Here is a 17,863-nt window from a genome sequence, read left to right as displayed (position 1 = left end):
TTGTTCGTTTTTCCTTCCATGAATCAAATGCACCCATATTCTTGTCTCGGATTCTGTTTCTAGAGAACCCAACCCATTTCTAACATGGCTTCACACAGAGCTTGCCATTCCAATTCATCTGGATTACCAACTCTAATTTATGGTAAGCGTAAAGTAAGATCTGCTCTAAAGCTGCAGCGGATTATTTTATGGTGAAGCTCCTTGGTCATAGTCTCAACGCCTGAATGCATTAGGAGTATCTTCTCATCTTTCCATTTTGTGCTTGTTTGTACAAAAACCAGAGGTGACTTTATATGTGCAATGATTACCTTAAAAAGGATATTGATATTTCATTTGGTTTCAGTAAGTGAAGTCTTGGCAATCTGAGCTCTGTGTACTGGTGTCTGTTGTGAGATGGGCAGGGTTGTCTCCACCTGAAGAAGAGGCTGCAACGAGATACTGGCTTTTTGACTTCCAAAACCCCTGCTCCCCATCACAATTTGGAACCATCATTAAGAAATGCATTAAGAGCAAAGGACGTTCTGAAATGAGCACACAGCGCTTTGGGAGTTAGCAAAACATTTTCCATTACTCGCGGATGATGATGAAGTAGCTGTAGATGATAATGATGATAATGGGGTTTAAAATATTCAGTACATAGAGAACGTTCCATGCACGAGCTACTTAGATAGATCCAAGGCTATTCGTGATTCTCTTTGGTGATTAACGTAGATGCGTCTACAACTTTCCCTTTGCAACATCTGTATCCCCAGCAAGAGAAACGTGATTCACAAAGGATCTTTCATCTCCCTCTTTTGGTGTGGAGGTGGAAATGCACTTGTTACATGGAGATGCGGTCCAGTACTTCTAATAGGGACAATGATGGTGAATTCATACAGTGAGGGTTAATCCTGAGGCTGTTAATGTTAAATTCAGTATGGTAGATTTCTGGTTACTGCTCATTCATATCCTCGGAGGCGCCTTCATGCACTTGGGGAAAAGCGTAAGCCAATGGCGACTTCCAACAATTGGGAAATTCTAGTTGGAAAGGGGTCTCTCTGGACCCCACAGCGTGGAATCAAATCACTGCTCATATTCAGTGCTTCTTGTCATGGGATTCCATGTAACTTGCCTCTTGGGGTATCGGTATTCTGTGTAAAATGGGTATGATAATACCTTCTAGCTCATGGCTGTTGTGAAGATTAGATTGTAAAAGCAAAGGGGGCATATTTAGAACTGAACCTGACATAAAACACTCTAAATTATTGTGCACATAGTATGTATATGTTATAAATACTATATTATATAAATACTATATTAATATAAATATGATATCAATAAACTATTAATATCATAAGTGATAATGGATTATATAAATACTATATTAATATAAATATGATATCAATAAAGTATTAATATCATAAGTGATAATGGATTATATAAATACTATATTAATATAAATATGATATCAATAAACTATTAATCATAAGTGATAATGGATTCTATAAATACTATATTAATATAAATATGATATCAATAAAGTATTAATATCATAAGTGATAATGGATAATGTGAATATCATAGTTTATACATTATACTATCTATTATAAATGGTTATATTAATATATGATGATATATAATGTAACATATTATTACATAATGCACATGCTGTTAATTAACATAAAACTCATTTGCATGGTTACAAATATTAATGTATTAGTGTTAATACATACATTCATTAATATTTACACTAATATAGTAGCATATAGCATAACATAAGGTATAATTACTTAATGTAACAACTAATTGTGTGTATACAAAGGGACACGGCGGGAGATATAGGTAGGGCGTATATAGAGACATATTTGTTCATGTGAGTGTGTCACATATCATTTTATGCAAATGATGTATTTGGTTAAGAACATTGGCCACAAGTCTAACATTCTTCCCTTTCAAGCAATGGTGACCTGACCGGGGTCCATACCAGTTGGCAGCAGTACTCGGTTCCTCCTCGCCAGAGGTATGGTGCTGTCCTCCCAGACTTGCTTCCCTCAACGTCGACTTGCGTACTACTGGATGCTGTATGACACATTGTAGATTTCAGGGACAGCACGGTCAGGATAGCCCCACTCACGGAAAGGAATACAAAGTCCAGACCAGAAAGTCCGATCATGGAAACGAAAGAGACAACAAGGACAGGAAGACACCAGGGACAGGGCTTAGGTTTGCTTCATTTGGGGGAGATTGGTACTTGCACTCCTGCCACTGAGGCTAGCGATAAAACACGTGCGAGCTAATTGCCATGACTGACTCTCTTTATGAGGCGAGCATATGCCCATGAGTTTTAACATATGCCCAAGACTCCCAGAGGCCTTATTCCTTAAAAAAAAAAAAAAAATCATATTTTTAAACTGGAAGATCTCAACTATTTGTTGCTTGATAATGTTCACTGATATATAAAAACAATCACATTTAAACAGGGGAAAAATACGAAATGAATGAGTGAGGAAAATAAACATATCAATTATTAATTGCTTATTTCATTTGAAAATTACTTATGACACTTGAGACTTATGAGCCAGCATTTCTCTCTAAGAAAATAATGTAATTTTCCTCTTATCCTAGAAATATGTTTTTGAAGAGATAATGCTAGTGGGCTTGATATTATGGGATGCAAACATGCAGTTGGAGGGAGAGCATTGAAAAGAGGCTGGGGTGAGGGACGAAGTAGAGGACAGAGTGGTGGTAAGAGGTTTGCCATTTTTCCTTTATGCCTTCTCTATGATGAGTTTTAAAACATGTGAGAGAAATAGTTTTAAATCCCCTATGCACCTGTCCTCAATTTCATTTTCCTCGCTGTCTTCCCAGCAGACCTTAATTAGTTTGGTTTGAACAGTCTCTCGGGTCTCTGGGTTTTCTTATCATTCTAATACATATGCATCTGTCCATCTATCTATATCTATCCACCATATGTATCTACCTGTATCTACAACCATCTATCTATCATCTATCTATCTATCTATCTATCTATCTATCTATCTATCTATCTATCTATCGGCCTATCTATCCATCTATCCATCCATCCATAATCATCTAGATCTATCTATCTATCTATCTATCTATCTATCTATCTATCTATCATCTATCGACCTATCTATCCATCTATCCATCCATCCATCCATCCATCCATCCATCCATCCATCATCATCTAGATCTATCTATCTATCTATCTATCTATCTATCTATCTATCTATCCATCCATCCATCCGTCATATCTATTCATCCAACCATCCATCCATCCATCTATAATCATCTAGATCTATCTATCTAATCTATCTATATCTGTATATATATTAACATGTATATATTATTTCTTTCATAATTAATTTTCACTCATGGATTGGACTGATACCTGTAACCACAGTTTACATAAATTTGATTATTATAGTGTGACTGATTTCTAATTTTTCATTATTGCAAGCAGTTACCAGGAACATTCTTGTCCATAATTCTGTGCACATAAGCTTCTTGGGAGTAGACAGCTGGCTGGAAGGCTGAGTGCATGTTCAGCTCTCTAGAAGCTTCCAGAAGGCTTCCCAAAGTGGTGTACCAATCCATGCTCCTTCTAATAGTAAGAGGATCCTTTTTAGCTTCATGTTTTCCTTAGCACTTTATACAGTTTGACTCAATTCTTTCCCTAACTTAAGGGAGTTTTATTCATGTTTTAACTTGAATTTCTCTGTCCATGAGTAAAAGATGGCTACTCATGTGTTATTGGCCATTTACCATCTGCCTTCGGCTCAGATCGTGATTCCAGGGTCCTGGGATCAAGCCTCACATTGGGCTCCCTGCTCTGAGGAGAGTCGGCTTCTCCCTTTCCCCTCGCCTGCAGCTCCCCCTGCTTGTGCTTTCTTTCTGTCAAATAAAATCCTTAAAAAAAAAAAAAAATAAAAAGATTTAAGTAATCTCAACTCCAACATGGAGCTTGAACTCACAACCCCAAGATCAAGAGACACACACTCCACTGACTGAGCCAGCCAGGTGCCTTTTTCCCCACTTTTCTTACTGATTTATCAGAATCTGTGTATGTGTGCACTTTATATATTCTTATATACACAGATATTCATTTATTCTTATGTATATATTAAAGTATTATGATACCTTATATTCTTGATATTCTTATATTCTTGATATTCTTATATTCTTGATATTAATCATAAACATTTGGGGTAAAAAAATAAAAAATAAACATTTGGGGTAAAATATGTTTTAAATAGTCTTTATGCATTCGTGGCTTTTCTCTTTCTTGGTGATACAATAATATACATATATTTTTATGCATAATACATCACGTCATCATATTCTTGATATTCATTATAAACAGTTGGGATAAAATGTGTTCCAAAAAAGTCTTTATACATTCTTGACTTTTCTCTTTGTTGATGGTATCTTTCATTTTTAGAAATAGTCATCATCTGTGTTCAAATTAATTTACATTGTTTTCATATAATGGTCTTTTATTTTGTGTGTGTGTTTTACAGCTGAGCAGGGTGGCCCTTTACAGTCTAACTGGCCCAGTAATTTTCAAGGTATGTTTGGACGTCCAGAGGGTAGTACTGAGCCTCCCTCACCCCCAGGAGTGAGGAGGGGAAGTTATGAGGAGGGGCAGACAGACTTTCTGGTTGTTTTATGGATTGCTCACTTTCTGGCTTCTGTTGTCTCATTTTTTTGTTTGTTTTTTAAAGGGTTGCAGTCTCAGCTACCATTCCCTTTGAAGACTCACGATCTACCCAAGTGCTTCATTTCACGTTACGGGTGAAAGCCACACATGTCGCCTGAGATAACAGAATCGTTGAAGAAACTCTAAGTGAAATTCAGGTGTCATATGGTGTGTCACACATCAGCGGCCTTTACACTTATGTGCAAGTTTACCCTACTGCATAAAGGCAAAACCAACACATGACTCTTCCTAATACCCTATGTGTGGGATGCATTATTGCTTTTTAAAATCAATAATCAGATAAGAAGCCAGGAAGCAAGAAGATGTAAAAACACGTGAGAAAGAATATTCCCGCACGATGCCGCTAAACCATAGCCGTTTCATCTTTCTTAAGCAGAGTGCCAAATAACGCTTTTCTTATTACATAACCGCAAAATGAGATGACCATTTAAGACAATCGCAATATTAGAAGCAGGTTACGTTGTTTCTCAGAATTGAGCACATTTGGCTATTATTGGAAACGATTGCCCATAAACACCGAAATCATCATTATCACTTTGCACGGATACATCAGGGTCTCTTTCCAACTGACTTTTAAATCATTTTTACTCATTATTACCCCGTGTCCTGGTTTTTTAGGTGGAAGATATTCCCTCTCAGTACAAAGTTTCTAATTAAATCCTAGACTAAAGTATGAACCTGCCCCCATGTTTTTATAGGAAGTGGACACCATGGGAAGGAGGAATACATGCATTTTCATGATGTTGTTCATCTTTGCACACGTAGAAACCAATCGGTGTATTCTGGAAACATTAATTCTACCCAAGCTTGTTGTAAAGGATCCTAAATTGGGGTTATTGTGTCCCACAATTTTGTGCCTTGTGAAACAAGCTTTTAAAAACTCCCTTTGCTAAGCTTGAGGACATTACACTGGAGTGTAATAAGACAGTCACAAAAGGACACATTTGTATGATTCCACTTATAGGAAGTACTTTAACATCATTAAATTAATAGAGACAAATTCACAGTGGGTGCCGGGGGGCTGGGAGGAGGGGCGAATGGGAGGGGAGTGTTTAACAGGCATAGAGGTTCAGTTCAACAACAAAGTGTTCTGGACGGTGGCGGTGATTGCCCAACCATATGAGTGTACTCAATGCCCCTGACCTGTTCACTTAAAAATACTTAAGATGACCAATTTTCTGTGTATTCCACAAGTAATTTTTAAAAGTCTTTTTATTTTAATACTAAGAAAGATTTTATTGATTTATTTGAGAGAGAGAGTGCACAAGGGGCAGGGAGGGGTAGAGAGAGAGGGAGAAGCAGACTCCCCGCTGAGCAGGGAGCCTGACCTGGGTCTCCATCCCAGAACCCCAGGCTCATGACCTAAACCGAAGGCAGCATCTTAACCAACTGAGCCACCCAGTCGCCCCTATTTTAATACTAATAAATGCATCTTCATTCTACAAATATCATGTATGTGAGCAAAGGAAGAAATGATACAGCTTGAAGTAGCGATTTCCATTGGCGGGTCTGTCATCCTTGTGGCTGATACTGCTCTGGGTTTATGTGAATCACTGAAAAAATATGGTCATTGCCAATATATTTTCTGAGGTTTTTAAAAAATTTAAATGTATTTGACATAGAACATGCTTCGTGTACACTGAGGGTGTGTGATGCTGCTTGGATACCTTTATATACTATAATACGATTGCCGTCGTAGCTTTGGTTGGTAGCTCTAGTATGTCCTGTATGTCCTCTATCATTCATTTCCAAGATACTTTTTTGTGCCGTAGTTATCGTGACGGTATTCCAAGAAACAAAGGACAGGTGATTAAGAATCAAGGAGCATTTGAGCCAAAAGCATGGGTTGGAAAAAACGGGTAGGCATTCTAGAAATGTCTGTGGTTGGCAGGAATGTGAGAATTCCTCAGCCGAATGTCAAATTCCTGTGGTTGGGGATGGGGAACAGGTTAATAAGCACAAGATGATGGGTGGTCACTGATAGAGCTGGAAAGCTGGATGCCCTGACCCTGGGGTTATAGTTTACTTCATTGTCAAGAAGCAAGTCAGGCGTCTTCTGCCACGATTTTTACTTATTTCCCGTCTCCTGGCACGGTGTTGAGATGACGTTGGACATCTTGCCCACAATTTTTCCTTCAAATGAGGGTGAGCAGGACAAGCATTTTCCAGTTTATTTTTCTGACACCCCTACCTAATATGGCAATGTCTACTGTCTCACATGTAGGATGACGTCTGCAAGACTGAGCTGGGATAACTTGCACCGGGGCTTCCAAAATATATATGGAAATGTCAACAGTGGAAATTTTATTTCTTCAGCAATGGTTGGAACAGGCTAGTCAGCAGAGGACCATACGTGCAAGTAGGTAAAAGTCCGAAGTTCTCCTCCTGGAAACGGAACCACTCATCTGTTATCCTTGTAAAGTCCTTCTGAGGATTCAGTGGTATTGTGCATTTCCTATTGTTTTCCTTGAAATCCTGTCCCGTTGAGGGCAATGTCAATAAAACAGCATGCAGAGCCGCTGAGCCATCATTCACATGCCAGCTGATGCCACACCTCATGTCCCTTTTATGAACATTTCCCAAAAGACAGTTCTGTCCTCATTGCATTAAATCAAACTGGTTCCCTCAAAACTCCCAATGGGAATATCACTTGAAGCGATGGTAGGGGAGTAGCAACCATGACAGCCAAACAAGCTAAAATCTGTGAAACAATCCAGAAGCTCTTACCTGTAGATTTCATTGACCGTATTCATACTTTTATTACTACTAACATCTCTGTACTTATAATTTTAACCATTTTTGATGCTTTAGATCAAGGCTTGGCACATGATGACCCTGTGGGCCAAATTGGACCAGCCGTCTATGTTCGTTTTCATAGTTGGTGAGTTAAGAGTGGCCTTTACGATTTCTCAATGGTTCAATTTTATTTATTTTTATTTTTTTTAAATTTTATTTTTGAAACAATAGAAGCAATGGAGGGGCAGAGGGAGAGAAAGAATCACAAGCAGGTTCCACAGCCAGCGTGGAGCCCGGTTTGCGGCTTGAACTCACGACCCTGAGATCATGCCCTGAGCCGAAATTGAGAGTCGGGTGCTGAAACCGTTCAATTTTAAATGGTCGTATAGTATATGTACCTACATAACCTCTTTAGTGTTGCATCTTGGTTTGTAAAAGTTGAAATTCTAAAGTATTTTCTAACTGGCCCTTTAAGAAGGAATTCGAAGAACCCTGCCTCACAATTTTGGTTTAGGATACCTATATATTTAATTCAAAAAAGAGGTCTCAGTGGATTTCATAAAAAGGCCCAGACGGTGGGGTGGATGTTGCCCCCAGGTCAAAAATCATTTCAAAATGCATTTGAGCATTCATGAGCCAATGCCATCGGATGACTTACTAAAGAAACCCGCACGAATGCGAATGTGCTTTTTTTTGTCCCCCCCTAGAGTCTATAAAAAAAAAAACATCTTGTAACTTAAAGAATTTCACTTTTGTTCTGCTCCGGTGAAAATTTTCCTCTTAAATAATTACTAGTAAAGTGGTCTAGTTACACAGGGGTTAGTCTTTGGAAGAAAACGATTTAAGTCCTTCTCCTAAATGCTATTTACACCGTTCTTGCTAAGGAATCACCTAGTAAGTTTCTAAAGAGGGTGCTGGGTCACGGCAGGACGATTTCTAATTACTCGGGAGCACTTTTCAGCGCGCACGGATGCATCGTAGCAGGTGGCTGTGCAGACATGTCCCTTCATTTCGGGAGATCGGATTTTCAAAGACTCCCGTCTATCTGTTGATGGGCCTGTTGGGTCACTCTGCAGTCTACCCCCCGCTGCCCCATATGGGTGCACGTGCATGTGCACACACACACAATCACGAAAGGAGTTAAGCAAGAAACGGACTTCTGGAGAAAGCACACAGGCCTGGCAATTGTCAAGGAGACCTTCTAGACCATGACCGCGAATGCGCGTCCAGCCTGCAATGAGGTCTGCATGAAGGCGGCCTCCAGGAAATTCAGAAATTCTTCTTCTATTCGTTTCCAAAGAACGGCTCTCTTACTCCACGGCGGCAGCGGTTGGATCGGAACTGCTAATTGTTACCATAACAACTGGTTATGCAGGGCGGCCGCTGTCCGGGCGCCGCGCTGTAAATGGACATCCGTGATCGAAGAGGAGAAAGAGAGGGCTCTCCGGAGCTCTCCGGTGCAAGTGTGGCATCATCGGGAGAAGGGGTCAGAATGGGGAGCTCGCCTTCTGGTTTTGTGCCCTCCTGGGTGTGCCTCTATGAGTTGCCTTTTCCCGTTTGTGGAGGAGAGAACAGGAGAGCAGTGACCCCCGGGCACCGAGTTTAGACTTCAGTTGCGTCTTTTAAGAAGACGCTGCAGGGTTGTATATGACGGGTCGACGCTGGACTAAGTACAAAGTGTACAAGGTGAGCGGATCCGGGGCATGCGGGGGTTCTGAGACTATACAGCCCAAGCGGGTGTTAGGAAGTAGGTGCTGGCATCACTCACATGGCCCAGTGGGTGCGGACCCCGGCGGCAGGTGGGTGGCTCAGGCTGTGTGTCCACCTGAAGGGTCCCGAGCTCAGCGCAGCGAGCTGGTCAAGCGTTATTTCTGGGTGTGTGCGTGTAGGGTACTTGTGGGTGACGTTAGTCTTCCACTCGGTGCCCCCGGTAGACACACGGCCCTCCCCGACGTGGTTGGGGCTCATCCGACCTGTTGAGGGTCCGCCTACACCAAAGGGCACAGGAAGGTTGACTTTGCCCTGTGCCTGACAGATGCTCTCCTGCCTCCCACTGCGAGCTGTCCTTGCAGTGCTGCTGTCCCCAGGGCCGTGCGGACTCCTACATCTCTGCCTTCTGGGGACTCGCTCCATGCTTGGGGCCAAGTCCTACTCTGTGATGCCTGAGTCACCTCCCCTCTATTTATCCCCATCTCAGGAGGGCACAAGCCTCCCCCCTCCCTCCTGCAGTGAGAGCTGCCTGCCTCCAGAGCCCGACAGGGCTGTCATCCATCACAGTCGTCATACGCGCTTGTAAATAATGGCTCGGGGCGTTTTATGGGCAGCATCCAATACTGGGGTTGAGCGTTCACAGGCATTTTTCTTGGGCCTTTGTGTGTGTGCTGGGAGCACTCCCACCTGCACGCGTGAAGACAGCAGGGCAGGGCGGGCCTGCGCTTTTTCCTGGGATTCTCTGCTTCCTACAGCATTTTCCGTGGCCCAGTGGGGCCGGATGCATGTTTGCTGGTGGCATCTGAGTCGAGGGATAAGGGACAAGATCCACACTTTTCAGCAGAGCCTGTACTCCGTGCTGTTGCCACCGCTCCCGCAGGACCCGGGAGGGACCTACCTTGGGTGGGACCGTGATTTCCAGTTTAGGGTGGGAAGCTGAGGCAAGGACAAGGTGATTTCCTGAATTCATGCTCTTGTAAGAATTACGGACTGATGGCTACTCAGCACCACCCTCCCCTGGGTGCTGGCTGGAGCAATACCAGCCTACCTAGTGCCCAGCAAATGGGTCAAATCCTCTCTCTGTCCTGCCCTTGAACCTGCATGTCCATCTGTTTGCAGCATCATCCACTTGGCTCCTCTCAGCTTTGCATCCTTGTCCACCAGGCTTGAACTCAGACCCACTTACGGCGTGGATCCCACAGACACTGAGCAGGGGCTGCCCGTAGAGCTCGTCACCCGTCCCTGTCGCCTGCTCAACCTGGAATTACGTGAGAACCATGCACCTTGGAAGCGCCTGAAATGTGACGACGTTGGTTTAGCAGTGGGACGTTTCTGCTGCGAGCCTCACCTGCTGGCCATGTGCTTCTCTGAAGAATGACTTTCTTCCTCTTCAGCATTTTCACACTTAGGAAAAATCAGAATAGTTTGATGGCATCGTGAGCTATTGAGTGCTTGTCCAAACGTACCCATTTGTTCTGAAAATAATGTCTTCCATAGCCCTCCTCCTCCTCTTTCTCCTCCTCCTCCTCCTCCTCTTTCTCCTCCGCAGGATCCAGTTAGGATTCACAAATTGCATCTTGTCATCTCTCTGGAGACCTCTTCATGCTACTACATTCTTCCATTTTTGTGGCTCCTTTCCTTTCTCTTTAGTGACACAAACTGTGTTGTTTCAGAGAGACCCCGTCGGCATGTTGGGCACTACACATGGCAACACGGTGGGTTCTGTACACCCACCGGTCGGGTCCTGAGTCTGGTTGACCTTCAGCAACCGGCCCAGTCACTGAACAGTCTGCAATGTGGATGACTCTATGCCCTGTCTTTATTTGCCTATTTTATTTTTAACAATTCCAATTTTTAGTGATGGCCCATTAGCCTTTCCAGAAAACGGAAGTTGTGACAGAGATAACTAACGGCTTGTCACCGAACACAGAGGTTACGAGATGTCCTTTCTTCATACCCCCACCAGGCATATTTGGGGTCTAGGCAGTTACTCCTTCACGTTTCCCTTCGTTCCATCTTCCAAAGAAACACCTATTGGAAGCAGAAATGATGACAGAGCAGAAATATTGTTTAAAATATTAGGGGGCACGCCTGGGTGGCTCAGTCTGAGTCTTGGTTTTGGCTCAGGTCATGTTCTCAGGGTTGCGAGATCGAGCCCAGAGTGGGTGCCTACTTAAGATTCTCTCTTTCCCTCTCCTTCTGTTTGCGCCCATCACCGCCCGCTCGTGTGTTCTTTCTTTAAAAAAAAATTTTTTTAATAATATATATATTGGCATTTCCCCAAATACCCAGAGACTGGGTTTGATCTAAAATAAACTCTGTTGTATTTCCTTCTGTCCTTTGGAGACCCCATCATTCCGTGATCCTGGAGCTACTTTCACCAATAACAAGAGGAACATTCTTTTCCGGGCCACGTTGTGCTTTGTTTAAATCACTCCCGATTGGATGAACGTTGCCCAAATGATGCAGTGTCGGAAGACAGCGACGTTATGGAAGGCACAGTGTTTGTTAAAAAGGAAGCAACGGCTCACCCCTGCTCCTCACAGCGACCTTTCCTTATCTGATCTTTTTTCTTGGCACCGTTAACAAAACTGGCTTTCTGCACTTAATTACTCTGGGCTTTCTGGAAAAAACCAGCTGGCCAGGACCAAGCCTGATGAGCTCACAGGCTGCTAAGGAAGCACAGGGTAGTGTGGTCTTCAGGCGCCGTGTTCACAGCTCTTGCGATGTGCGGGCGTGTACAGACACGCCAAAGGGCTTTTTGTTTTTGTTTTTGTTTTTTTTAAGATTGTATTGGACGGACTGCATGAACGGGGAAGGGGCAGAGGTAGAAGGAGAAGCAGGCTCCCGCTGAGCACAGAGCCCAACATGAGGCTGGATGCGGAGCTCCATCCCGGGACCCTGAGATCATGACCTGAGACGAAGGCAGACCTTAATGGACTGAGCCACCCAGGGGTCCCCCGAGGGGGTTTCCTTAAATGTTAAGTTCGGGTTTTTCTCAAAGCAAACCAAAAACAATGCTTCCGTCAATTTTACTGTAAAAATAAATAAATAAATAAATAAATAAATAAATAAATAAATAAATAGTTCAGGAAAATTAACAGATCATGAGACATTTAGGAAATGATCTTGCGGAGATATTGACCTGTCAGCTGGTCTGGTGGAGAAGCAAGTATTGACCTAGCAGGTGTTTGTTGACTTTATACTTATCTGCCCTGCTCTTAAAAAAAAAAAAAATACAGGAAGTCTTGCAAATAACTCTACGCCCTAGGCTAAGAACACAGTTGTCAAAGGCTGCCAAAGCAAACTGCTTCCGGGGATTCAAATCCTTCACTTTTGTTCTCCTGTCCCTTGGCTTGCTGTTCCTGAAGGCCAGGTGATTTACCTAGGGGGAAGGCCCCGTATTGAGGGCAGCTGCCCTCTTCTGCAGGTTTAGTTGAGCGCTCACAGAGAATGCAGGAAAACAGAACCGGGAGCTGTCAACCATCCATCCACGGCTCCTCCGCGGGGCCTCCTTGACCTCCGGTTCTCCGAAGTCCACAGAATGCATGTGTGCGGTTCCCACAGATACCAGTCTCACGGGAGCAGAGGAGGCCCTTTTTGGGGAGAAGGAAGTAGCAATTTGGAGTTTTCATAGTGGGGTAGGATTTCAAGTCTGTAGCTGCATTGGGTAGAGCCACTGATCTCAAGTCTCCCAGCATATCTGTTACAACGACCAATGGCTTTCCCAAAGGCCAAGGGCCTCCCCAATGGCCAATGGCTTCCTGTGGTCGCCTTCCTTAGAACTGAGGCTGCCTGTTGTCCCTGGAAGCCTGTTGGCGTCCAGATACGACAGTGGAGTGCTCTCCTGGCCTGAGGGAGGCTGTCCAGCAGGCAGGACAATTGTCTGGTGCGGATGTGAGGTTTGCAGTTCTCTCCACTGCAACCCCAAAATGCTGCTGTGCACGTGTTGATCGGAATGCATTCACCCAGGCTGAAGGGCAGGACACCTGATGCAATAAAGGAACTTCAGAAGGAAGGAGGGGGTGGACGGGGCACTTGAATGTGTGGAAACGTTGAGCCCCAGCCAGAGATGTGAGTGTTGCCAACCTGCGGGTTCGGGGATGGGAGGGGTTACAGAAACAAGGTTAGGCAGCAGTATGTGGGGTGCCAGACCACATCATGGATGGTTTCCATCCAGCTCAGAGTAGGGACACGCAGGGGAGGGCACCCAACTCAATTGTCTTCCACAACATCTCCATGGCGCCCAGAGGAGGGAAGGCTTTGGCGTCATCCCCTGTGTTCTTTCCAAGGGAAGGATTGATGACCGCAGAGCTCATTATCTCCAAAAGTGAAAGGAATTCCACACCAAAGACGTAAATCAAAACCCTTTGAACCGCATTCACGGACTGTGTGATGCAAATGATCCAAGCTCCAGGAGAGCTTCCATACCCGGTTCAGTTCAGCGCCAGAGCAGACAGTCAGTGCATAATCCTTGCTTGCTGTATCCCCCCTGAGGCGACCCCGTGGTTTGCGGAGCGCTTGGGTAAACACCCTGATTGTGGAGCGTCTTCGTCTGATGAGCAGACCCAGAAGGGCGGCCTCGACTTCAAAGCTCACGTTTGGCAAAGTGATTTGTTGTGCTGTCTGGCGTTTGAAGGATCCTGAATAGCTTCATTTTATGGGGGAGGAGACAGCGCAGCTTTGCAGGGCTCGCTATTAAGCAGGAGGGTCTCCTCAGGCTTTAGGTCTCTTACCTCCTGGCTTTTCCTGGCAGAGGAATGTCCCCCCTGGAAACCTTTGAAGGCGCTGCCAGCTTCAGAGCACCCTCATTGTGATCACTGCTCTTCAATGAGCTCATTCAGCCAGGCTTTCCCACAGCTCTCTGTGCACAGCACAGCGGAGGCCTGCTCTGGGTTCGTGCGCCTCCCTGGCTAGGGCCGGCCTTCCCCGGGGCCGGGTGTTGGGGTCGACGCATCTCCCTCGAGCTCCCCAAAGAGCTCCGGAGCCCACCGTGGACAGGCATCTTCAAAAGTCTCACAGGGTGATGAAAGCAATCATTTCCGAGAGGTAACACTGTTTTTTTTTTTTTTCCAAAACGTCCTTTACCAGGGAAACGAGTAGCAGCTCGTAGACAGCCTTTCTCTCCGGCAGCTCTAGCTCCCAAAATACTGAAGGAGCGAGTAGGACTTTTTGTGCATAACCGAAGCTACCTAGTAGGAAGTTTTAACGCCTAGTCTTTTTTTTTTCCAGATTATCTGTGGGCTCGTAAAGGCATAAGGGATGCAGAGCCTCGCACGGAAAATCAGACCCTTCCGTCTTGAACTCATTAACACAGAAGGGAGGTGTCTCACTGCGCTTAACTGCTGAAGGGGAAACGAGCAGCAAGGGGGTCCCTCAGGATTTTGACGATGTTTGGAGACATTTTCACTGTCCTGACCGGCAAGCTTGCTATTGGATTCTGGTGTGTACAGACCAGGGATGCTGCTACATATCCCACGGTGTCCAGGACAGCCTCGCAGCAAAGAAGAATCGGACCCCAAATGTCATCAGCCTGGGAAACCCAGAAGGCAGACCAAGCAGGAAGCAGCTAGCCTGGCATCGGGGCATCATGTTAGCAGACGACGCTGCACTATGTAAACTCAGCCTGTGAGGTCTGTTGAGAGCTGTATGGGCCCCCAGTAGGTGCATTATCTCAATATCCTCTAGATTCAGCAGCTGGAGATGCAGCAGGTAGGTTTGCAGAAGCTAACAGGTGCCTAATTATGTATGCTTAGGGAAACCCCACTTTCCACCCGAGAATCCTCTCGGGGCCACCCCCCAGGGCAGAGCTGGCTGGACCACATGGGGTTCACCTTGTCCCTTTTGACCACACGTTCATGTTTTACATTTTCTCATTATAACAGCATTTCCGTGAGGGGCTTGTCCTTTTTCTTCTCTTTGTCCCACTTGGCCAAACTTCTTCTGACTTTGTATCATTGTTGTGGTTTCTGGGGCAGAACTATTTCCCCGTTGGTTTTCTCGGTTGCTTCTCCTGTAATGTCTTTCTGAACCCACACAGGCATGGCTGACACACTCCGGCATTGAGCGTCGTGGTCCTACTAACTGCTCAAACCCTCCGCCTCTTCCCAAAGTTCCCCTCTACCTTGTACATACATCTCTAAATTTCTTGTTCTGTGACTAAAAGGAATCCCACCTCGTCCTGTTTCCCATACTTGTCCTGTAATTAGGACTAGGTAATATGGCTGCCTTAAAACTAACAGGCAATTTTATAACCCCATATAAAGTATCATTTCCGCATTTTCCCCTTTTCTGCAATGCTACCTGAGTGGAATCTTTCCCAGTTGCTCTCGATACTGCATTACTTCCTTGCTGTTGCTACATATCAAAAAATAACCTGTTGTCATGTCCCCCAAGGCCCTGTCACTTCTTGCTCACACATTCCAGTCTGCATCTCTAGCTTCCGCCCCTCAGTGAACACTCTGTGTTGAACTGAGACTGTCTTATGGTCTCATGAAACAATTCTCCCCTCAACCTGATGTTCTCACCTACAGAATCACCTCCCCGATTCCATTTTGCTACCTAGGCACCACACAGCTTTGAGGTTCAGCTCCAAACCCACTGACTATGGGAATCGTCTTTAACTGGACCTTACTTCCTCCCCTTCTGAGATCTTAGCGTAACCATAGCACTCATATGGCCATTCATTATCTCAGAATTGCAGAGTTGGAAAGGATCTTACAAGTGGTCTGCCTCCATCTTTCTTTCTGCCTTTCTCTTCCTTTTGTTTAAAGATTGATTTATTTATTTTAGAGACAGTGCGCATGAGTGGGAGGGACAGCGGGAGAGGGAGAGAGAACCTCAAGCAGACTCTGTGCTGTGCATGGAGCCCGCTGTGGGGCTCAATCCCAGCACCCCAAGATCATGACCTGAGCTGAAAGCAAGAGTTGGATGCTTCATCAGCTGAGCCACTCAGGTGTCCCTCATTCCTTCATTTTATGGGTGAAACATATTGAATCAAGAAAGCCTTATCACATTGACAAACATAAGGTTTTGCTATTAGAAACTTTTGTCAGACGTTATTTTTTTCTGCTTTACTAGATGGTAGGCCTGGCTTCATATCTGTCTGCATTTGAGGCAACATCTCACTGTGCTGAGCATATGATATGGGTGCTGATCAATCAGATGCGGCGAATCGTTTTGTATATACGTTTTATTCTTCTATGCATGCTTCTACAATATGGGATTTATCTTACAAACCTCATGTCTGGTGACTGTTTCGAGGGATTTGGAAATAGGCAGCAAATTTAGCCATCAAATACCCAGCTCAAGCTGAGGATGCAAAAGAATTCTCTTTCAAACTATTGTGTCTTTATCCTGGTGGGCAGATTCATTTCTCCTGCTGTGGAAACGGTCTTTATTTGCATGGATTCTTAGTTACTTTCCATAGGCAACCAGTTGGAGGCCGCTGTCACCCTGAGATATACTTGCCTAAAAGCAGTTATCTATCGTACAGCCCCCTGAAATGATTCCCTTTCTTTTAAACCCAGCTATTTGAAACTTTTTTTCCATTCTCGGATGCTCATCGATTGCTTACTTCCATAAACATAGTCAGCGATCAATCATGTCCTTATTTCTACAGAGCTGACACCTGCCTGCCTAGGAGTCATTCTCTTAAATACCCACGTGAGTTTTGACTCATTTATTTTGTTTTTCTCAAAAAGAATATAGTGTTCATGACTCAGATATGATCATTCTGCTATAATAAAATCAGTATGTCTTGTTCTGGATCTTATGTCGCTCAGATACTCAGTGCCGCTATAAGCACATCTGAGAACTGGTGTGTGGGTAGGAAGGTTAATCTGCCCAGAAATTAAAATATATTCTTTACCTGATTTAGGGGCTGTGGTCTCCATTTCTTCTCAGCTCCCACCCAGCCCAGCCCCGTTGAACTCCTACCTCACACACTACAGACGTGCTCTGGAGCACCACAGAAAGGAGGTATGCTAGTATTCTCTCCTCTCATTCTTATTTCTCAATCTCAGTGGTATTTTCCCCAAAATACCTCTAGGCAGAATCATGCTTTCAAAAGTCACCCTCCATGGAAGATAGACTTCCCTTCTGCACACTTGCTATCCTAGAAATCTACCTTGATGATGTGCAGCATAACATCTCCTTCAGCAGAAGGGAAACCATTATTTGTGGCAAAACAAGAGCTGTGAGGGAGTCATCCACGAAGATGCAAAAATCCCAGGCCCTAAGTTCTGCTCTGACTGGTCCTCCAAGCCTCTCACATAAAATGCCAAAAGGCACGATGCGTAACCTCTGTGTAAATACTTCCATCCCAGGAACATGCTGCTGTGAATGTTCCCTTTGAGCTGGTAAAACTAGACATGCCTGGGTGGGTCATTCATAAAAATACCAATAAATAGAATTAATATGCAATCTGCCCCAAATCTATGTGTCCCTCTTGTGCCATACTTTACAGAAGATGGCATCTTTCTATAGATTTTACCCTTCTATGAATGCTCACCTCACATAACACACCCTCCTCAACCATCTATTGCAAAGCTTTCTATCGTTTCATTGGGTATGTGGCTTTTCTCTTCTTGCATCCAAGAAAATAGAATAATTTCCAGCTAAAATATCAGGGAGATTATGTGAAATGTTGAAGAAAGAAGGTATGGCATCGATTGCCGTCAATCTTGCTAACTTGGC

General features: G+C 44.2%; 1 protein-coding gene across 3 annotated transcripts in view; it reads left to right on the top strand.

Annotated features, from left to right (window-relative positions):
* LOC144307985 (uncharacterized) overlaps window positions 1–16,392 on the top strand; it is a 51,323-nt gene extending 34,931 nt beyond the window's left edge. Inside the window, exons 4-8 of one of the 3 annotated variants that reach the window (XM_077888102.1) lie at window positions 4,521–4,568; window positions 4,725–4,867; window positions 6,945–7,083; window positions 7,532–7,601; window positions 14,399–16,392. In XM_077888102.1, coding sequence (XP_077744228.1) covers window positions 4,521–4,568; window positions 4,725–4,798 — 122 coding nt within the window. In that variant the 3' untranslated portion in view covers window positions 4,799–4,867; window positions 6,945–7,083; window positions 7,532–7,601; window positions 14,399–16,392. Of the gene's footprint in view, window positions 1–4,520; window positions 4,569–4,724; window positions 5,255–6,944; window positions 7,084–7,531; window positions 7,602–14,398 lie in introns of those variants that run through there. The other 2 variants (XM_077888100.1, XM_077888101.1) reach the window with 2 other exon arrangements.
* The last annotated feature ends 1,471 nt before the right edge of the window (window positions 16,393–17,863 follow it).

Source organism: Canis aureus, chromosome X, assembly GCF_053574225.1.
Source record: "Canis aureus isolate CA01 chromosome X, VMU_Caureus_v.1.0, whole genome shotgun sequence".
NCBI classification, from domain to species: domain Eukaryota; kingdom Metazoa; phylum Chordata; class Mammalia; order Carnivora; family Canidae; genus Canis; species Canis aureus.
The sequence above is the reverse complement of the archived record's forward strand: the minus strand, read 5'-3'. Positions and strand labels throughout refer to the sequence as shown.